Below are 22,975 nucleotides of genomic sequence, written 5' to 3' on the forward strand. Positions count from 1 at the left end.
CACAGAGATACAGAACACAGAGTTACAGAACACAGAGATACAGAACACAGAGTTACAGAACACAGTTATAGAACACAGAGATACAGAACACAGAGTTACAGAACACAGTTATAGAACACAGGGATACAGAACACAGAGTTACAGAACACAGTTATAGAACACAGGGATACAGAACACAGAGTTACAGAACACAGTTATAGAACACAGGGATACAGAACACAGAGTAACAGACCTCAGAGCCATTGCCAGTGTTCCCAGAACTCCTCTTCAACCGGTTTAGTTTGTTTCAAGCTATGTACAATTCTAACATAATACAAACACAGAGAAATGAGAACAGACGATGAAGAGGGATTAAAACAGTTAGGAAAGTTGATTGAAAACAGGCGAATAAAAAAGCAAGGTAGAAAAGAGAAAACAGGTGAGGTAGAGGAATGAGAACAGATGAGGTAAAGGAAAAGTTTGAGGAATTATTTTGGCATCGTTTTGGACTCAAAATCCTGATCTCCAACATGGAAAGTTGTTGTTTAACTGGAAATCCCAGTGAGGGATCTGGGAACATGCCTGACATGATGGCAGCACAAACACAGTACACAGTCACAACGGCTCCCTCTGTGTATTTTCCTACTTTATAAATCATTTACTGTAGCATTGGGGCTGTGTGTTTACTGTGCAAATTACTAACATGATGATCCACTGAGCAACCAGAAAAATGACCTCCATTACACATCACTCATCTTCACTTGTTACACACTTAAAACACTCGGGGAGATCTTCACTGGCTAGCCATACACACACACACACACACACACATACACACACACACACACACACACACATACACATACACATACACACACACACACACTCCCTCCCTCTCTCTGAGGCCCAAAAAGAGGAGCTTCTATAAAAGATCTGGGTCAGAAACAGAAGAGAAAGAGAGAGAGACAAGAAAGAAAAAGGGAAAGAGAGGATAAACAGTGTGTCTTTGGAAAACATGGACAAGACACTCCACGTGAATCCCTGAATCCCACCCCCATTCCCAACCACACACACACACACACACACACACAGAGAGAGAGAAAACCAAATCCAGAGACACCACGAGAGAGAAATTGCACATACCTTTGTCGTGAGGAAAATAAGGTATGAGAAAACTTTGTATGTATTCCTTTTTTTGGACATTTTGAATGTTGTCTAGAATTATATTTAAAATCAAGCTGAAGAACATGTTAGGTGTTTATTTAACCTGCCCCCCCCCCCAAAAAAAAAAAATTGTATGACAAATTATGTACGTAAACCTAGTCAAATAGCCAAAATGCTTCATTCAGTTTATAAATGAATAAATCAATAAATAATAAACACTGAAGTACATTACTATTATTTTTCTTGCTTTATTTAAAAAGCTCGTTGAAATGCCCCAGACTGTGACCTGAACTTTGCTCCTGGCTTCAGACCAAAACTACGTAACATCAGGACATTTCTGTTTGGACTTCATGAAGGTTTTCAACAAGAAAAAAGCTGCAGAATAAAAAACGTTTATATAAACTTCCTCAGCGCAAAGTAAAGTAAAGTCAAAGTCAGAGTCAGAGTAAGGTCAAATACCTGACCCAGTTTCCCTCGGTGGCTTTTCAGTATTTTAAGGTGATTTGAGGAAACACATTAGCTCTAATAAGGACTGGAATTCAGAGAAAGCTAATTAAGTAATTATGTAATTAAGTACAAGGGACTGAAAAATTTTCCCTCCGCTGCTGTGACTCATTCTCACTCTGTTTATCTTCTAGAATTCGGACTGATTACAGCGATGTGGGGTCACAAACTTCGCCTTCTGCTCCTGATCCACTTCCTGCTGTCTGACTTGGCTCATTCCCAAGCCCCGCCCCCTCCTCGCTTCAAGAACAGAATAGGGTCTGACATTTTCTCCATGGTTCCTCTGTCCTCATCTCCAATCCCACCAGAGGAATCGAGGTCCATCCGAGATGAAGAACCTCACAGTGACCTCGTCTGGCGCCTGGTTTCTGGCCTTGCGGACTCTTTACGTGGTCTTGTGCATCTCAATGGGAATTTGAGCTGTGTGGAGCTGGAGGCGGGGCCTTGGAAAGAGGCAGGGTTTTCAAGTAAGCTTCTGAGCCTGGTCATGGTGCCTGTACTGGTGTCTGCAGGATGTGAACTGGAAGCTGAGGGACTGGTGAGGAACTTGTTCACAATGCTGGGACAAGACGACACACAGGAGCTTTTGGAGGACATAGTAGCTCTGATGAGAAAGTCATCTGTACATAGTTTAAAATCCGTATCCATTCCGTCAAAACCGAGCGGTCAGTCGGCACGTCACCTGAAAGCTATGATGTTTAACATCCAACAGCTGGTGGAGGATGTAGAAGAGGGTGAAAATGCTCCTGGCTTAGAGAGGCGATATCATGGCTGGCTGAGGATGAAGGACACGGTGTTATTAGGTCAGAAGGTTGATCACGGAAAGATGCGTCTCAATGAAGCAAAGCGTGTTTGCCAAAATCTGGGATTTGTCTGTGCAGGTGTGACTCAGGAAGATCCCTCCAGCCCTCAGTCGTACCACCTTGTCCTCAGATCGGGAAGCTGGCTCATGCCATCTCCTGCTAACCAATCGGAGAGCTGGATTCAGAGATGTGTGGAGTGGCCTGTACGCTGGCGCAGACATGCCTCACTTCAGCCAGACTGCACGAATGATAAAGAGGAGCGTGTGTATAAGGTGGTGGAGTGGATCCCCGCGGTCTCCACCCTCTATAACCTGGGTACGGCTGTTTATTACGCCTCCATGAGCTGCCCGGATACAGCGAAAGAAAGAGCCCTGATGACCGCCGTGGATCTAGGAACCGACGCAGTCATGGCAGCCACAGGCGGCACCGCGGGCATTGCCGGATACGCACTGGGGGCGGGGCTCAAAACGGGCTTAAAAGCTGGGGTTAAATATGTGCTGAACAAAATGAACCAGGAGGAAGATCTGCTCATGAACCAGAACAGCTGGGAGGAAGAAACCTTCAGCTTCCAGTAATAACAAAGAACGACTAGAAAATCACGATCAGAGGTTTTTCCACTATACATCAGGAACCGTTCTTTTAGCAACACAATTTTCAGAAAGCTATAAAAAGGGTGCCAACATTTCTAGCTGGGTGTTTCTTTTTATATTTGCATTGGGGGTGGAGCTTGCCGCATGTTTTATTGCAGATTGGTCACATAAACATAACATAATGCATAGAACGTAGAGTCACGGTTTTAAACTTCCTTAGAAAGAAAGTTCATACAACCGATTCTTTTATTAAAACACTATCAGTATCAAATACTTTATATATTTTAAGGAGGATCTATCAGTTCACATGGGATTAGTGATCTCTGTATATGTAGATACACAGAGATGGGTGTATCTTCATGACTCTCATCACACAAACATTTCGAGTATTTTAACTGGAGGGGGCATGGCCACGTTTGAGGATTAGTAGGTCACATGACCATAACATGACTATATCTGTGCCTGTGTTAGGAACTCCCTCTCTTCTTCTGTATTTTACTGCATTGTGTTTTAAACTTGGCTTCATTTCAGTTTTAAAGTAAGAGACGAGAGAAAATATAATCTAGGCTTACAAATACTGCTCTTATTTCTAAAAAGAAAATTTTCCATTTTCCCCTGAGTTTAGTCTTCGCCTGTGAGATTTCTTTTCAAACTGTTGCTCTTGCTGCGTCACTAATCGTGGCATCGTAAATCATGAGCTCACAGATGCGCTGATTGATTGACCTCTGTCGTTGTGATTGACAAGGGGAGACCCCTCCCACACAGTCAGCATGACCAAATTTGGGTGTTGTCAAGATTCATACTCACAATATCACAAAGACCTCGTCAGCACTTTCCTGTTCAGACACTTTACAAAAAAACAATGGTGTAATTATTTATAAACGAACAAACAAACAAATAAATAAAATTTGAACAGTACTAAAACTCCAGAGAATTCTGCAGTAACGATCACATAACTCTCCTCTTCTTCCACAGAGAAAACTGCAAGTCAGTACACTGGCATTTTTCTAATAAACCCATTACACAGGCTTTTCAGGTTTTACTTCAGAAGCCATCTTTACTTTAGAGAATTTCTTACACACATCCTCACACGTTCATACTCTTCAATCTTCTTCTTCTTCTACTTCTTCTCCTTCTTTGGGCTTTTCCCTTCAGGGGTCTCCACAGTGAATCATCTCTCTCCTCCTATCTCTATCTTCTGCATCCTCAACACTTACACCCACTAGCTTCATATCCTCATTTATTACATCCATATACCTCCTCTTTGGCCTTCCTCTTTTCCTCCTGCCTGGCAGGATGGAAAAGGCTGGTTTCTAAAACATCACAGTATCTAATCTAATGTGTGCAAAAATGTCCGAGATCTGACTTGAAAATGAGAACACAGCAGTTTACCCTGATTTTACTGACTTTAAACAAAGCTAAATTCTTCATATGTTCCACTGCAGTCATGTTTTTCTGGATTAAAATCTTTTTCATCTCATCCTCACTCTGATCTTTATCTGTGTTTCTCTTTAGTTCCAGCTTTGGCGCGTACTTTATGAAAAACATTATAAAAATGCCAGGAAGTAATTAAACAATCAGATCTTTTGCTGTGGGGTGAAGTGGACATGTGACTCATCACAGGCTCCAGGTGTGTCCAGGTGTTAAAGAGATTAAAGACATCTGTCAGGGTTTTCAGTTGACTGAATGATTCATTTACTAACAGTGCGATGATACGATGATACAAATTATACCTGATGTAGATTATATAGTATATCTAAAACTTTATACATCTCTTTCTGTCAGGTGTTTATAGCGACAGAAATAAAGAAATTGGAAAATTTCTTACTGAAACGTTTTATTTTTGTTGTAAAAGTGCTTACAGAAACAAGCTTTGGCTATGCGTGACTTTACTGTGGAGATTAATTTGTATTCTTATCTTTATTAGATTAGTTTCCTCTAACAGCACACACTTTATTCCTCTTATACCACAGCAATTTCACTGATCATATCACAAGTTTATCAAGTCCTGTTCTAGCAGCTACACTATTTTGCCAAAAGTATTGGGACACCCCTCCAGATCATTGAGTTCAGGTGTTGTTTTTCAGGGGTTGGGTTCGGTCCCCCGGTTCCAGTGAAAGGAACTCTTAATGTTTCAGCTTCATACCAAGACATTTTGGACAATTTCATGCTCTTTGTGGGAACAGTTTGGGGATGACCCCTTCCTGTTCCAACATGACTGTACACCAGTGACCAAAGCAAGGTCCATAAAGACATGGATGAGTGAGTTTGGATCATCCCCAAAATGTCTTGGTATGCTGGAGGTGATTTGGAGGGGTGTCCCAAAACTTTTGGCAATATCGGTCTTTCCCTCACCAACGTCTCTCTGCTCCTCGTGTAGAACTCCTCTGTCCTGAAGATGTGGGAAAATTTCCAGCTCTGACTGTTACACAGCACTGACACTGGAGACTCCTTCCACACATGTGAATGAACTGTTGCTATAGAAATGATAAGGTGTATTAATAAAAACCTGCGCTACAGTCAGAGCTGCTGTTAGAGAGAATAAATCAAGACCTGATCCACCAATCAGAGTCCAGAACTCAAAAACCATGTGGTATAAAAGTGACACATGCCAAAACAACAGGAGTAATGATGTATTGTGTTTATTTATTTATTTATTTATTTTGAAAGTTATTTTCAAAGTGTGGTCTGAATGAATCGAAGTCAAAAACGATTCTGAATCTGAATCAAATCGATCAAATTTGAAAAAAACTATGTAACTATTTAATATTTAAATTCAGTTGTTTTGAGTGAGTGTTTTTATGGTTATTCATGGAGGCATGTTAGTTTTGAAGATTTTAAAGGATTGAGAGATTTATATTCCAGATTTTTGAAGTGGTTAAATGCTGTTGATTGTCGTTTCACTCTCAGGGAATCTCTCAGAAATTTTTTTTTGTAAAATGTGGGTTGTGTCACATATTGGTTCACATCAATATGCTTAATTGGAATAGTTAATAATAACAAGGTCCATGTTAGTGTCAGTGGCTTATTGGAGAGCTGATCAGGTTTGAGGTTCATTTGTTTCGACTTGCTGGATCGTTCCAGTGTCCCTGAAGCGTGGCACGGCGACGTCACACCATCACTCGGCTTCTTGTGTAAGAACTTGTGAAACTTGTCCATGACATCGCAGTGTACTGCTAAAAAGAGTCAGAAAAAGGAGAGGTAAAGGCTACGTGGGAAGGAGGAATGTTTTCAAATGAACCGTGGAATAAAGATGTAGCGCTGTGGCATAATGAAGAATGTGTTACTCATGTTATTCTTCTCTTTCTTTAGAAAAGTAGAGAAGGCAGAACAAAAGATATCATCGTCATCAGCTTAAAATCAGCGCTTGAGGCGTTGCTCAACTCAATATATTTAGTTTATAGAGAGAATATCAGAAGCCCCAGAACTGAGCCTTGTGGATCTCACAAACCTGGATGAACTTAAATAAAAAAAAAATACACATTACAGCGAAATTCTTTCTTCACATATCCCATCCTTGGAGGTTGGGTCAGCGCCCCTGGAGCAGAGAGGGTTAAGGTCCCAACACTAGCAACTTGACAATGCTGGGGCTTGAACTCTTCCAGTCAATGACCCAGAACCTTAACCACTTGAGCTACCACTGCACAATGATCTTCTACTGCAGCAGCTGATAATAAAAGTAGTAAAATAAAGAAATAAATAGTACATGAAATAATAACATTGACACAAACAAGCATGTAGACATACAATATAATAAAAGTGCAGTCTATAAAATAATATAAAAATGAATTAATCAAATGCAGTGAAAAAAAAAATAGTTTTAACTGTTTTTATTTAAGGCTCAGTTGTACTAAACCACGCCCTCTACCTGCAGCATGCTGTAAATACAGCAACACTAAAAGTGCTATAAAGATACAGTGGTACCTCGGTGTTTGACCTTAATGCGTTCCAAAAGTCTGGCTGAATACCAATTTGGTTGAAAACCAAATTATTTTTCCCCATAGTAAATAATGTGAAACGAATTAATCTGTTTCAACTCGATGGTTGATCTCACAACTTTCCTCATTGGCAACATTGCCAGGGTACGCCGCATGGAAAGTGTGTGCTGCATGGGGGTTGCTAGGCCATTTTTAGGGGGGCTTTAGCCCCCCTAACATTTCTAATCAGCCCCCCTAAAAATTCTGCGATTCTCCATAAACTGTACACAAATTCGTGATCACCTCAGTCCCCTTCAAATTTCATATGAAAACGGCAGTAGGAAGTTCACCATCCTATCATGTTAGTCAAATGTTTATTTAATTAAATTATTTAATTTATTTTTTGCTACTATTCCCTCATTGGGGGCTGAGCCCCCCTTAAATGAAAATCCTAGAATCTCCCCTGGTGTGCGATCACAATAGTTCTTTTCAGGTTGGGTCGAACACTGATTTAAAATGTTGATATTTGTATGAAATAAGAACCGGCGTTCCTGATGGTCGAGTCGTACATTGGAAATATTTCCGTACACAGAGGTCAAATTGACTCAAAAATTCCAATCAAATCCCGAAAATTTGAACATGGGGGTGGTCGAGGACCAAGGTACCACTGTACTGTACATCAGAAGTGTCCAATTTTATCCAAAAGGGCCGAAGTGGTGCAGGTTTTCATTCCAATCAAGCAGGAGCTACACCTGATTCCACCTCTGTAATCATCTGATCTTGGCTTTCAGTAGACTCAGGTGTGGCTTCTGCTTGTTTGGAATGAAAACTTGCACCTACACTGGCCCTTTTGGATAAGATTGGATATCTCTGCTGCAGATAGATAGTATTTGCAGAAGATGGTGAGGAACATCAGAGGAACAGATATGGGATCTGCTTCTATGATGTTCCTCACCGTCTTATGCACATACTATACACAGTGTTTATAAATAGGTATACATATACAGAGAGACAGCTATTAGGAAGCTGGGTGCTGATGATGTGTTGAGTGTTTTTTTTCACCAGCCTTTGCAGTGATTTCCTTTCACACACTCTGATGGAACTCATCAAGATGCTCTGAATGCTACAGAGGTAAAAAAAAATTAGTTAAGATCTTGGAGGATAGATTAAACATTTTAAGTCTTCTCAGGAAGTATAGATGCTGTTGCTCCATCCAAACCAGAGCTGAGATGTGGACACCGAGGAACTTAAAGCTGGAGACATGCTTTACCTCAGCCCCATTGATGTAGATAGGGGAGAGACTGCTGCTGTTAGATTTCCACAAGTCCACAGTGAGATCTTTAGTCTTCATGGCATTGAGGGTGAAGTTGTTCGTGGAACACCATGCTGGCAGGCTCTGGATCTTCTCCCTGTAGGCCGATTCATCTGACCAGTCACTGTGGCATCATCTGCATACTTGATGTTGGAGATGTTGGAGTTGCAGAGGAACACAGTTAGGGGTGAACAGGCAGTAGAGGCTCAGGTGTCACATCAGTGATCAGTGTGTAAATAAAGTAGCTGATTTTACATTAAACACAGGACATGACAGCATGGTGAATCTCTGCACTGCTGAGGTCACTGATGCTCCTCAGCAGAGGAGTAACAGATAAATAATAGTTTTACACGATATTTGTAATCATGGCATTCATTCATGGAGTGTAGAAATCTCTGAACCAATGAAAATGTTAGTTTAATTCTAATACAAATACGATTAGACTTAAATTATTAAAAGAAAAATGTTGCTCAATCAAGCATGATTCCTCTTTTACAAATTTATTTTTTTATAAAAAAATCTGTTGCAGTATTTCTATCTTTAGTTGTCTCACTCAGTGTTATCACCAGCTCCATCACCAGGAAAGCCCAGCAGCGTCTCTACTTCCTGAGGAGGCTGAGGAAAGCCCCCCCCCATCCTGACTGTGTTCTACAGAGGGACCATGGAGAGCGTCCTGAGCAGCTGCATCACTGCCTGGTTTGGGAACTGGACCGTCTCAGATCACAAGACCCTTCAGGGGACAGTGAGGACAGACACACACCACTCACACACCCCTCACACACCCCACACACACCCCTCACACACACTCTTACACACCCCTCACACACCCCACACACACACTCTTACACCCCTCACACACCCCTCACACACACTCTTACACACCCCACACACCCCTCACACACACTCTTACACACCCCACACACCCCTCACACACACTCTTACACACCCCACACACCCCTCACACACACTCTTACACACCCCACACACCCCTCACACACACTCTTACACACCCCACACACCCCTCACACACACTCTTACACACCCCACACACCCCTCACACACACTCTTACACACCCCTCACACACACTCTTACACACCCCACACACCCCTCACACACACTCTTACACACCCCACACACCCCTCACACACACTCTTACACACCCCACACACCCCTCACACACACTCTTACACACCCCTCACACACACTCTTACACACCCCACACACCCCTCACACACACTCTTACACACCCCACACACCCCTCACACACACTCTTACACACCCCTCACACACACTCTTACACACCCCACACACCCCTCACACACACTCTTACACACCCCACACACCCCTCACACACACTCTTACACACCCCTCACACACACTCTTACACACCCCACACACCCCTCACACACACTCTTACACACCCCACACACACCTCACACACACTCTTACACACCCCACACACCCCTCACACACACTCTTACACACCCCTCACACACACTCTTACACACCCCACACACACCTCACACACACTCTTACACACCCCACACACTCCTCACACACACTCTTACACACCCCACACACTCCTCACACACACTCTTACACACCCCACACACCCCTCACACACACTCTTACACACCCCACACACCCCTCACACACACTCTTACACACCCCACACACACACTCTTACACACCCCACACACCCCTCACACACACTCTTACACACCCCACACACTCCTCACACACACTCTTACACACCCCTCACACACACTCTTCACCCTCCTGCCATCTGGAAAGAGGTACCGGAGCATTCGGGCCTCACAACCAGACTGTGTAACAGTTTCTTTCCTCAAGCCATCAGGCTCCTCAACACCCGGGACTGAACTGTTCTACACTCTCACACACACACACACACACACACACTCTCACTCAGGACTGAACTGTTCTACACTCTCTCACACACTCTCTCACACACACACACACTCTCACTCAGGACTGAACTGTATATTAACTCTCTGTCTCTCTCACACACAGATACACACACTCTCTCTTGACTGTGTGGACACACACACACACACACACACATAATTTGTACTGTTCATTACTTACTGCACTACCTCTACCTGTCATCCGCTGCTATAGTTATACTTATGTTTATTCTATTTGCACTACCTCAACCGCTGCTGTGTATTTTTGCACAATATTTTTGCACAATACATTTTTCTACATCATTTCACTTTATCTATTTTATTTCACTTACATTCCAGTACACATTCTTTTATTTCCTTTCAGCGCTAAGTGTCCTGTGTTCTTTTGTGTTGTCTTTATTGTATTTATTGTCTTTTGCACTGTCTTGTCTATGCTCTGTTTGCACCTAGCTGCACACTGTGCCCTTTACGTGGCTAAGACAAACTTCTGTCCTAGCTCTGTGGTGGTGTTTGTTGTTTTGTATTGAACTTGTTGTTGTATGTTTATGTAGCACCAGGTCCTGGAGAAACGTTGTTTCATTTCACTATGTACTGCGCCAGCTGTATGTGGTTGAAATGACAATAAAAGCTTCTTGATTCTTGATTATAGTTCATTAATATTGTGCTGTGTTATTAATGTGACTAATGTGAACAATATAATTTTATCAGTTACTTTTGTATTATTTAGATTTTTTTTTTTCTAAGAAGTCTGCTGTCAGCTGGCTGAAAGACTACCGCCCGCCCTGTGGCGCTGACCTCCAGTGCTTCGAGTGGCTTGTTAAAAACCTCATCTGTTCCTCCTTGTCAGACATGATGGACCCTTTCCAGTTTGCATACAGGAAAAACAGATGGACAGATGAACATCATCATCCCTTCCAAACTCATCGCAAAGCTTAAAAACTTAGGATCAAACACTCACCTGTGAAAGTGGATTTTGGACTTTCTGACAAACAGACCCCAATTGGTGAGATTTGGTGCCAGTTACTCCACCACTCTGACTCTGTGCACAGGTGCTCCACAGGGTTGTGTTCTCAGCCCTATTATCTTTCAGTTTCCTGATGATACTTCCATCTTGGGTCTCATCTCATTTCAGTGGTGCAATGATAGAACCTTCTGACTCAACACCAGAATGTCCAAAGTCCAAACGGATGATCAAGGAGAGTTAAGGAGGATAGCCACGCCCCCTTAAACATCTAATCTCTGATGACTTGTCTTGGCTCGTGAGCGACTGTATTCCTGCAGAGGCTCAAGAAGTTTTGCCTCCTCCCTAAAATCTACACCAACTGCTACAGACACACCATTGAGAGCCTCCTACCAGGGTACCTGACTGTCTTGTATGGCAGCTGCTCAGCACTAGATCGAAAGGCCCTCCAGAGAGTTGTGAGAGCAGCTGAACTTCAAGATTCAAGATTCTTTTACTGACCAACCATTTTAACAAATTAAATGAGTTAAAAAAAAAAACTTTTAACATATAAAAAAACAAAAAACTCCACTACAACTGCAGTCAAGGTGCTGGTAATAAATAAGTCAATTAATATAAGGTTTAAAAAAGTATATAAATTTTATATAGATAGGAATAGGAGGGCATGCAAAATCACAATGGACTCCAGTCACCCAGCACACTGTCTGTTCAACAAACTGTCATCAGGAAAAATAAAGTACAGGAAAAAGCCTTTTTAGCTCTCTACTGGTGATGAGAGAAAGTAGGCCACAAAAACTACAAGCTGATGAATGCTGGGAGCATAGTGAAAGGTCACACCTAACCCTAACCCTAACCAATCAGAACCCCTTCAAGGACATCAGCACTGCCCAAAAGGGCTAAACATAAGGCACCTGTTCCTCAAAAAGACCTGAATGTCTTTGATTGATAGGAGTTTCTAGGGTGCACCCGTGCCAAGTAAAGCTCATTTAAGAGCTACATAAAAAGTAAATATCCACAAACCTGACCCTGACCCTAATCCTGACTCTACTCAGTACTTACTTGTACACTCTGTATATTCTTCACACTGTCCATAAACAGATGCACAAGTCAAATTTAAGGATGTTTATTAAATCAAAACAACAACTAACTGCATCAAAACAAGGTTACGTTCCAAACCCACCTGCGATAAACGAAAAAAACGTGATACACGGACGCCACCCCCAAATGATTTTATAAATGACCCTCCAACACTTTTTAAACACACACAGAAAACATTTGCAAGCATATAGCGAGATGAATTTTGGGTAAATTTGTAGAAATATCACATTTATAGTGAGTACTGTGTGTATGTATGTTTCTTGCCAGAAGCCTTAGAAGGTGCAATTAATGTTTATATTGTGTAATTAATAATTATATTTTTATTAATAAATTACCTTATTTCAACAAAAATAAGTAAATCAGTAAATAATACCGCGATATACCGTGAAAATCCGCGAAAAAAATTAGTTATGTTCCAAATAAAAATCCGCGATATACCGGGACCGCGATATATGAACCGCGATATAGCGGGGGATTACTGTATTACTTTAATTAAACACGTGACCACGCCCACTGATTTAAATGCCCCGCGCTGCAGTGACGCACTTTAACTTTCGAAGCGTCATTTCTTGGAAGAACTGATCCTCACTGCTTAGGTTTCGTTCTGGCTGTTCCTCCTGTTCGCCCCCTCCGAAAGTTTGATTGACGGAGCTGCCGTCCAATCGTAGTCTTCTCACTCAATCACGTGTGTACCTTGCTCTAAGGGCGGGAGCTGGGATACACAACAGCCAATCGTGTAGCAGAACACACAACGCAATCGGCTGGGATTGACCAATCAGCTGCAGAGTTCGCGGAGAGGGGGTTAAAGGAAGCGCTGAGTTCGGAGCCGCAGCAGCGAGTTGTTTATGTGTGTGTTTGTTTGTTTGTTTGTTTGTGTTTACCGGCAGGTTTTAATCCGCTGCTGTGGATCACTACATCATTTACACCAGTTCAATGTGCATCTGCTTTACTCTGTGGATCTGATCGTTATAAAGCAGCCAGGGAACGTGTCAAACTCAGGTAAGTGTCCAGGTGAAGCTCTGACTGTCAATCACGTCATAAATTAAATTGTTTAAATAATTACTTAACTCCTTTAAAGTCTTAAAGCATTAAAGCTCGCTTTTAAAGTGTAAAGAGTAAAGTACGGCAGCTAGGTGTTTCACGTAAACATGTCTCAAGTCCTTATTATTAATAAAATATGAAAAATCAAAATATAATAACTTTAAAATTAGACCTTCGTCTATTTGTTTTTTTGGGGTTTATTATCATCACAGAGACTTAAACGTGTAAGATTTTTTAAGCCACGAATGACCCAAGTTGCGTTTTATTCATTAGTTTTATTTTCCCATCGTCCACACTGTAATTTCATGAAGCCTTGCACGGGAAAACCTTGTGCACAACTTCCGGTGACGTCGTTTCCTCTGTCCTGAAGAGGTCAGAAAACTGAAAGCTACAGCTTTACCATTGACACTGGAGACTCCTTCCACACAGAAAACCTTTTGGTTGAAAAAGTCAAAGAAACTTTATTGTCACTTCAGCCATATATATGAGATGCAGTACAGTGAAGTGAAACAACGTTCCTCCTGGACCAGAGGTGCTACACAGAACACAGACAAAGTACAGAGACACAGACAAACACAGAGCTATAACATAGAGATAAAACTAAACTATAATTTAAACATTAAACTAAAAAATTAAACTATACTTAAGGTGCAGTCTTTAAGAATTAGACGTACAACAGAAGTGCACAGGAAGACAAGACAAGACAAGACAAGACAAGACAAGACAAGACAAGACAAGACAGTGCAGACAAACAACATATAGGCCGACTTTGTGCAATGAACAAGACAATGTGCAAAGAACAGTGTATACAGTGATACAGATATTAAAGTGACACGTAAACAGGATTAATATAAATATATATAAATGTAAAGTGACGTGCGTTCAAACAGGACAGTAGTGTGTGTGTGTCCAGCACAGTTCAGTTCTCCTCTGAGATCAGATCTTGGGTGTATGTGTATGTGTGTGTAGAATGGCGCAGTGGGAGCGTCTGAAGCAGCTTGACTTGGTGTGTCTGCAAAAGTTAGATGAGCTGTACCACTCTAACGCTCTGCCCATGGATGTGAGAGAATATCTCGCTTATTGGCTAGAAGAGCAGGATTGGTGAGTAACACACACACACACACACACACACACACACATACACACTGAAATGAATGACTCAATAACTGAACAAGCAAAAAAAACATATGAATCAGATTGTGTGTGTGTGTGTGTGTGTGTGTGTCACTAGGGAAGGGGCTTCTTGGGACTCGTCCCGGGCCGTGGTCCTGTTCCAGATCCTGTTGGAGAACCTGGATAATCAGTACAGCCGATTTGTGCAGGAAAGTAATTTCCTCATGCACCGTAATTTCCGTCACTTCAAACAACAGTTTCAGGTAAAACTCGTTCCTCCTCTCGCTTTCAGTTTACTGGACAGGAAGAATTTTTATATGATTAAGCTTCATCTGTTTGAAGCAGAGGTACCAGGAAGATCCGTGCAGATTGGCCGAAACCATCAACTGGTTCCTGATTAAAGAGCGAGAGATTCTGGAGGCTGCAGAGCTGCCACAGGAAGTGAGAAACTGTTTATTACTGAAATTTAATCATTACTGTCAATGCAGTCATTACTGACATCATTATCAACTTCATCAGTGTAAAAGTAATGTAGTGTGGTGGTGTTGGGTGGTGGAATGTAAAAAAGGTGGACAGGGTTTTGCATCATGAAAATGAAAAGCAAGCTTCTCCAACCTCTAACTCCAACCCTATCCTCAACCTCCAGCCCTAATCTCCTACCCCAGCCGTCAACCCTGACCTCCAACCCTGACCTCCAACCCTGACCTCCAACCCTGACCTCCAACCCTGACCTCCAACCCTGACCTCCAACCCTAACTTGCTTGTCTTTGTCTCAGGTGCAGATGTTACAGGTTCAGCCAAACTCCATTGAGTCGGAAACTCAGAAAAACCTAGAGAAGAGCATCCGAGATTTTAAGAACAAAGTTCAGGTGTGTCTCGGTGAATCTCTGATGTGTAGCTGTTGATGGAAGGATGATTGATGTACTGACGGATAAATTGATTTGCAGGCCATGGAGCACTCACTGAGGTGTTTGGAGGAGCAGCAGGATGAGTTTGACTTCAAATACCAGACGCACAAGATGGATGGTGAGATCAGCTTTCATCTTCATCAGAACCTCAGTGTCATTACATCCCTTACTGTTTCCTCTTTCACATTATATATGGATATATGTAGACATAAATGCATATGTGAATATTTTATGAGCTCAGATCTTCATGCTTTCAGGAACGACAGATGAAGCAGAGAAAAACGAGCAGATAAACGTGCTGAAAGTGATGCTCAACAGACTCAACAACGCTAGAAAGGTACATGTTTTTGTGTGTGTGTGTGTGACGTGTGCACGTGTATACGGTGTTTCAGCTGGTTCTTCGATAGAGCTTTGAGCTCTGTGTTCCTCAGTCGTTCCTCTTTGAGACGGAGTCTCTGCTGGAGACTGCTCATCGTCTCCTGAGAATCCTGTTGGAGGAGCTGAATGAGTGGAAACGCAGGCAGCAGGTCTCCTGCATCGGGGCTCCAGAAGATACCAACCTGGAACCTCTGGAGAAGTGGTACGACTTTACGAGTTGGAATAATCCCATCAGTAACTTCAATAGAACAAAATAAACCACCACAATAAAGATTCTTGGAATTATTTAAAAAAACGACCAGTCAGAGACCACTTTGATACAGAATGTGATGTCATTTATACTCGCACGGTTTTCTTTTTCTTTCTTTCTTTCTTTCTTTCTTTCTTTCTTTCTTTCTTTCTTTCTTTCTTTCTTTCTTTCTTATTTATTTATTTATTTATTTATTTATTTATTTATTTGTTTTTGTTCTGAAAGGTTTTATTATTTATTATAATTATTGATTTATTATTATTATTTTTATGTATTTATTTATTGTCTTCTGAAAGTAATAATTATTATAGATAGATAGATAGATGTGTATGTATAAAATTTATTTATTTATTTTAAATGATCTTTGTTATTTTCTTTTTTCTTTTTTTAAATTAAATTTCTCTTCATATCTTTTAATGATTTGAATCATTTGACTCGGCTCACCGACAAAAGTCGACTCTTCATTTCCGAAAAGAAAAGAATCTTTTAACTTTAAAGTCGCAATATTATATCAGAGCACAGCTTTATTTCAGACTGTTACACGTCACTGGAGACTCCTTCCATAAATGTTAAAGAAACGTCTCCTTACATAAGAAAACTGTAAAACTTCTGTGATTTAATCGAGTCGACTTAACGAGCTGCTTCAGCGTCAGTGCAAGCACGACCAAATGAATCTGTCCTGCAGCTGTGTACCGCGGCTAATCCCTGTCTGATCTCTGCTCTCTGCTGGACCTGGACAGGTTCACTGCCATGGGGGACGGAATGATCCAACTGCGTAAGTTCCTGCAGAAACTGGAGGAGCTTCAGGGCAAGTTGTCTTATGATGAAGATCCCATCAAGACCCAAAGACCAGTCCTACAGGAACAAGTGGACACACTGCTAACTGCTCTGCTGAAGAGGTACACACACACACACACACACACACACACACACTAATACACACTCACATGCTCCACTTTAAACCTGTGTGTGTGTTTCTTTAGCGCTTTCGTGGTGGAGACGCAGCCCTCCATGCCTCAGGGTCGGGGTCCCCTAGTCCTGCGCACCAGCGTCCAGTTCTCAGTCAAAACCAGGTAAAAGTCTGATGCACCTGACGTCACCTTCGCTTCTCTTTCGTCCTCACCTGCCAAACAACCGGACTTATCCTGATCTCACCTGTCTCCAGGTTTCTCTTTAAGGTTCCTGAACTGAACCACGCCATGAAAGTGTCAGCGTCCATTAACATGTAGGGACTTTGTTTATTTATTATACATTATATTTATATTTATATTTATATTTATATTTAATATATATATACACTACTCACAAAAAGTCAAAGTTAAGGATATTTGGCTTTTGGGTGAAATTTATGGAAAATGTAAAAAGTTCACACTACAGTGATATTATATCATGAAAGTAGGACATTTAAGTAGAAGCTGCAGTGGTGATTTCCTCATCTCAAACAATTTACTGAAACAAAATCCAACAACAGTGGTGGGTATACCACAACAAAAAATCTCAATGTCTCAATAATCTGTCATGTGCCCTTGACCATCAATTACAGCTTGACCACGACGTCTCATGCTGTTCACGAGTCGACTTATTGTCTGATGAGGCATGGCATTCCACTCTTCTTGAAGGGCGGCCCCTCAGGTCGGCCCTCAGGTCATTGAGGTTCTGGGGTGCAGGGTTACGAGCCTCTACACGGCGACTCGGCTGATCCCAGAGGTTTTCTATGGGATTCGGGTCTGGAGAAAGTGCAGGCCACTCCATTTGAGGTACCCCAGCCTCCAGCAGCCGTTCCCTAATGATGCTCCTCGATGAGCTGGAGCATTGTCGTCCATGAAGATGAAATTAGGCCTGCATTGTTCATGCAGGGACACAATGACTGGATTAATGATGTTATTCAGGTAGTATTGTCTTGTCACTGTACCATTCACAAGATGTAGGGCAGTTCTGTATTGAGTGGACACACCTGCCCAGACTGTAACACCACCACAACAGTGGCTGATGCATAGCGCTCTCCTTGACGTCTCCAACATCGTTGGGTCCATCATTTCTGCTCAACGTGAATCGACTTTCATCAGAGAACAGCACTGAGGCCCACCGGTCCCTCGTCCAGCGTAAATGCTCCCTGGCCCGACGCCTGTGCCTGGGGGTGTGGTCAGGTACCCTTGCAGGTCATCTAGCACGCAGACCACGCTGATGTAAACGGTTTCGAATGGTCTGACGTGACACTTGGGTTCCTCTCACCTCCCTTAAATGTGCCTGGAGTTGAGTGGCATTCATCATCCGGTTCCGCAGGGCACTGTTCACAATGAAGCGGTCATCAACGTGGGATGTGGCCAAAGGACGTCCACTTCTATGCCTTTCTGTGACTCTTCCAGTCTCTCTGTATCTCTGTCCCAACCTGCTGATGACACTCTGACACTCTAAGCTCAGTAGCCACTTCCCTCTGAGAACATCCTGTTTGAAGCCTCACAATAGCGAGGTACTGTTGATCAGTTGTTAGGTGTGGTCTTGGTCTCATGATGTCAAAATGTGAACAGCATGATGAAGAGAACTGTTTAAATACCAATTCTAATGGAACCAGAACATTTATTGGTGGATTCATGGATCAAACACCAGTTGTGAATTTTGCCGTTAAGCACCTTGTTAGAGAACAGCAAGTTCTGCAGAAAGTACTGAAACACTGAACAGTTGGACATGTGCATTCAAAAGGGTAGAGAAGGTCAAATTAAGTTCACCTGGAAATGTTATAGTGCATTTTAGGTGCATCCTGAAATTTCACCCGAAAGCCCAATATCCTTAACTTTCTGTGAGTAGTGTATGTGTATGTATATATAACAGTGAACAAGCGTAAGACTCATGATGTGACCGTGTGATTCTGTCTCTGTGTTTAAGGGACGCTCCGAATGTGAAAGGGTACGTGTTTAAAAAAAAAAAAAATTAAATTAAGTTTACTTTTTATTTACATTTATTAACAGTAAAATAATTAATTTGTTTGTTTGTTTGTGTGCTGAAGATATCGCAAGTTCAACGTTCTGGGGACGTCCAGTAAAGCTTTAAACATGTCCGAGAGCATGAACGGTGGGATGGTGGCGGATTTCAGACATTTGGTGAGATTTAACTTTTAATTATTATTTTTTTTTTCATTTTCAGGCTTTGCGTGTTATTTATTTAATCCTGGTGTGTGTGTGTGTGTGTGTGTGTGTGTGTGTGTGTGTGTGTGTGTGTGTTTCCTCTCAGACGCTGAAAGAACGTAAGGTTGGATCAGGAGGGAAGAGTAACAGTGACGTGAGTGCTGCTGGTTTTGGTGTTATTTAAAGACTTTAAAATAATAATTTCATATAATATAATTTTTAAAATAATTATTTTAATATTTTTAGACATTGAAAGAACTTATTTTTAATGCAAAGAAAACTTTTACATTTATTCAAGGCGAAGAAATGTTAAATATATTTAATATATATTTTATTTTATTCTGTTCTATTTAATGCAGTTTGAGTTTAATCTCAGCTTTGCTGTGTGTTCGTGTGTGTGTTCGTGTGTGTGTGTTCGTGTGTGTGTGTGTGTTCGTGTGTGTGTGTGTTCGTGTGTGTGTGTGTTCGTGTGTGTGTGTGTTCGTGTGTGTGTGTGTTCGTGTGTGTGTGTGTTCGTGTGTGTGTGTGTTCGTGTGTGTGTGTGTGTTTGTGTGTGTGTTCGTTTGTGTGTGTGTGTGTGTGTTTGTGTGTGTGTAGCTGTCCCTCAGCGTGACTGAGGAGCTCCACACCATACAGTTCAACACGCAGTTCGACCTGCACGGCCTGTCTGTCCCTCTGGAGGTGAGACTCCTCACGTTATTCTTCACAAAGATGAGGAAATGTTTTAAACTTTTCTGAAAAATGTCCCCCTCTGGTGGTCAGACCTGCTCTCTGCCTGTGGTGGTGATCTCCAACTCCAGCCAGCAGCAGAGCGCCTGGGCTTCTGTACTGTGGTTCAACATGCTGTCTACTGACCACAAGGTCAGAGAGTCAAACCTATGCACATATACACATGCACACATACACATATATATATACACACACACACACACATACACACACACGCACATATTTGTGCACACTTATACACACACACATACATATGTACACACACTTTATATATACACTACACACGGACACCGACACACACACGCATATATGCATGCATACACGCACACACAGACGCATATATGCGAATACACACACGCGCACACACACACACACACACACACATGCAGACACTTCTTTCTAACATACAGAATAAAACTTACATAGTAAGCATCATCAATATCACTAAAATATATATGTGTGTGTGTGTACTTTATCAGAACCTGGTGTTCTTTGCGAGTTCTCCCGTAGCGACCTGGTCACAGCTGGGGCAGATGTTGAGCTGGCAGTTCCAGTCGTGTGCTAAGCGAGGCCTGGACACAGATCAGCTTCAGACTCTTGCACAGAAGTTTTTTGGTAAAGTCAGCGCTAGCCGTCTGTTAGCGTTAACGCAGCTGCGGTGTGGCATTCACCCAATCGTGTTCTTATTTTTTATCCATGTGTGATTTTATCAGATACACAGATTTATTAACGTATACATTAATAGTTAACAACATTTCTGCTTTATTTATTTATTTATTTATTCATTCATTCATTCATTCATTCATTCAGGAAAACAAGACAATTACGAGAACTGTAAAATATCCTGGACCCGATTCAGCAAGGTGAGAGCTGAACTCTGTTGCTGAAGCATTTCTGCAAGTACGTGTGTGAAGTTAGAGTAAATGTGTGTGTGTGTGTGTGTGTAGGAGAACATTCCTGGGCAGAACTTCACGCTGTGGGTTTGGCTGGATGGGATTCTGAACCTGGTGAAGCTTTACCTGGCCAATTTGTGGGAGGATGGGTACGTGTTTGCGCGTGCGTGTGTGCCCGTGTGTGTGTGTGTGTGTGTGTGTGTGTGTGTGTGTGTGTGTTACAGCTCGGGTTCTGTATTGAGATGAAGTGAGTTGAGTACTGAACCCTGAGGAACACCTCCTTGATCAGCATCATAATCAGCTACAAAGGCTCTACATGAAGAAACCTGAAGAAGAAGGAAAAAAATTAACTGAAACTGTGTGTGTGTGTGTGTGTGTGTGTGTGTGTGTGTGTGTGTAGATCCATCATGGGTTTTGTGAGTAAAGGCACGGAGAAGGTTCTGCTGAAGAAGAAGCAGGGTGGAACATTCCTCCTGCGCTTCAGTGAAAGCATCAGAGACGGAGGGATCACGTTCAGCTGGGTGGAATACTCTAACACAGGTACACACACACACACACACACACACACACACACATACACACACACAAATGTTTCGGTTTCTCATGGTGTGATTTATGCAAGTGAACCATTTGTTTTCCTCTCAACTTTTCTGACCCAGTGATTTTCCATTAAACATTACTCTTCCTCACTGTTTGTTGCTCCGCCCCCTTGCTTGATGGACAGAGGACCTTTGAGATCCTCAGAGAGATGGACAGAGAGTTTGAGATCCTCCCACTTTTCCTGTCAGAGTCATTAGCGTAGCCAGGAATCATCTTCCTCTAATGGAACTTCCTGAGCTCAGACCAGCCTAGTAGACTTCACGCAGAAATAGGAAGAATGCTTGATCCTGATTGGTTGCCAGTTTATGTAGTGTTTAAACATCTAACTGTACTTTAACCCCATAAACTCCTGCACACTGTGTAAGTCCTGAGCCAAGTGTGTGTTTTGTACCTGCAGGTAAACCCAACGTGAGGACGGTGCAGCCCTTCACCAGCTTTGACCTCAAGCAGATTCCTTTCCCTGAGATCCTGCGCAACTTTCAGATCATGGAGGCGGAGAACGCTCCGGTGTACCCACTGCAGTTCCTGTACCCCAACACCCCGAAAGACCAGGCCTTCGGCAAGTACTACAACGAGAAGACCGGAGGTGAGTCTGGACCGTACCGTAACCATGACACCATGTTTATCTCAACACACTTTACACATTGCGGTCAGATTGTTACTCAGTGCAGCACATAGCATCTTTGGCTTTGTGATCAGCTTCATTATTAAACTATTTAAATTAAATTTAATGACCTTTTAATGGAGTTTTTTCAGGCGATTAAATCAGTGCATGATCATTTTACTGACTTTATCAAAATACACAGACTATTACAAAAAATAAAAATCAGCCGTACTTTTATACATCTGAGCAATTTTTAGTTTAAATTCATTTACACAGAGAAAAAGAGAGGGAGACGGAGAAAGAGATCGAGGGAGGGAAAGAGAGACTGAGAGATGGGGGGGGAGAGAGGTAGGGAAAGAGAGACTGAGAGAGAGAAACGGAGAGAGAGAGATAGGGAGGGAGAGAGAGAGGGAGGGAAAGAGAGACTAAGATAGGGAGAGAGAGAGAGAGAGAGGGGAGAGAGACAGAGAGAGAGAGAAAGCCAGACAGTCACTTTAGCTTCTGTGGTCAGGATACAGAAACAGGTAGCTATTGAACACTCTTATTTCTGATTGGTTCACGGGTTCGCTGACATCACCACATCACCTGCTTCCAGTCTAGCCCCGCCCACTTCTAACCACCTGAAAGAGAATGTCAGAGAATGAAGAGCGTCTGTATTTACTGATCATGAATTCACACACACTTAAAACTGATACAGAGCTGAGTCTACATGGTTCTCATCAGCTCAGACGAGAGGAGACCTGAGTGTTGTTATGTATATGCCAATATTTTACTTTTTTTTAACCTGTGTGTGTGTGTGTGTGTGTTTCAGAGGAAAGCCCGTACATTAAATACATTAAAACCAAGCTGGTCTTTGTTTCTAAAGAGTAAGTATTTGTTCTTTACGTTCTCATGCACTAATTATGTAAGAACAGAAACTGTGTGTGTGTGTGTGTGTGTGTGTGTGTGTGTGTGTGTGTGTGTGTGTGCGCTGCTGCTGTTCTAGTAAATGAACCAGTGCAGTTACTCTTGAAGCTGATTATTTTCCAGTAGCAGCATGTACTCCAGTGCTTTATTCCTCTTGTACCACAGTGACCTCCTCAT

General features: G+C 42.1%; 2 protein-coding genes across 5 annotated transcripts in view; both read left to right on the forward strand.

Moving 5' to 3' along the window:
* Positions 1 to 904: 904 nt before the first annotated feature.
* Positions 905 to 5,916, forward strand: apof (apolipoprotein F). Of its 2 annotated transcripts, none has more exons than XM_058404025.1 (2): positions 905 to 1,158; positions 1,782 to 5,916. In XM_058404025.1, the coding sequence occupies exon 2, from the start codon at positions 1,802 to 1,804 to the stop codon at positions 3,023 to 3,025; it is 1,224 nt and encodes a 407-aa protein (XP_058260008.1). In that variant the 5' UTR covers positions 905 to 1,158; positions 1,782 to 1,801; the 3' UTR covers positions 3,026 to 5,916. The 2 variants fall into 2 exon arrangements, with proteins under 2 accessions (XP_058260008.1, XP_058260007.1); XM_058404024.1 differs by having other exon boundaries at positions 908 to 1,143; positions 1,782 to 5,912.
* A 7,118-nt stretch (positions 5,917 to 13,034) lies between these two features.
* The window catches only part of stat2 (signal transducer and activator of transcription 2), a 15,644-nt gene continuing 5,703 nt past the window's right edge, over positions 13,035 to 22,975 (forward strand). Inside the window, exons 1-22 of one of the 3 annotated variants that reach the window (XM_058402169.1) lie at positions 13,035 to 13,253; positions 14,265 to 14,396; positions 14,527 to 14,671; positions 14,751 to 14,849; positions 15,185 to 15,277; positions 15,356 to 15,434; positions 15,574 to 15,653; positions 15,748 to 15,896; positions 16,685 to 16,843; positions 16,928 to 17,017; positions 17,110 to 17,169; positions 18,828 to 18,848; positions 18,949 to 19,042; positions 19,173 to 19,220; positions 19,664 to 19,747; positions 19,829 to 19,927; positions 20,275 to 20,410; positions 20,606 to 20,658; positions 20,743 to 20,837; positions 21,089 to 21,228; positions 21,686 to 21,874; positions 22,704 to 22,758. In XM_058402169.1, the coding sequence (XP_058258152.1) occupies positions 14,266 to 14,396; positions 14,527 to 14,671; positions 14,751 to 14,849; positions 15,185 to 15,277; positions 15,356 to 15,434; positions 15,574 to 15,653; positions 15,748 to 15,896; positions 16,685 to 16,843; positions 16,928 to 17,017; positions 17,110 to 17,169; positions 18,828 to 18,848; positions 18,949 to 19,042; positions 19,173 to 19,220; positions 19,664 to 19,747; positions 19,829 to 19,927; positions 20,275 to 20,410; positions 20,606 to 20,658; positions 20,743 to 20,837; positions 21,089 to 21,228; positions 21,686 to 21,874; positions 22,704 to 22,758 (2,099 nt within the window). In that variant the 5' untranslated portion in view covers positions 13,035 to 13,253; position 14,265. The remainder of the gene's footprint in view (positions 13,254 to 14,264; positions 14,397 to 14,526; positions 14,672 to 14,750; positions 14,850 to 15,184; positions 15,278 to 15,355; positions 15,435 to 15,573; positions 15,654 to 15,747; positions 15,897 to 16,684; positions 16,844 to 16,927; positions 17,018 to 17,109; positions 17,170 to 18,827; positions 18,849 to 18,948; positions 19,043 to 19,172; positions 19,221 to 19,663; positions 19,748 to 19,828; positions 19,928 to 20,274; positions 20,411 to 20,605; positions 20,659 to 20,742; positions 20,838 to 21,088; positions 21,229 to 21,685; positions 21,875 to 22,703; positions 22,759 to 22,975) is intronic. The other 2 variants (XM_058402167.1, XM_058402168.1) reach the window with 2 other exon arrangements.

The sequence above is a fragment of the Hemibagrus wyckioides genome, linkage group LG11 (genome assembly GCF_019097595.1).
Source record: "Hemibagrus wyckioides isolate EC202008001 linkage group LG11, SWU_Hwy_1.0, whole genome shotgun sequence".
NCBI classification, from domain to species: Eukaryota; Metazoa; Chordata; class Actinopteri; order Siluriformes; family Bagridae; genus Hemibagrus; species Hemibagrus wyckioides.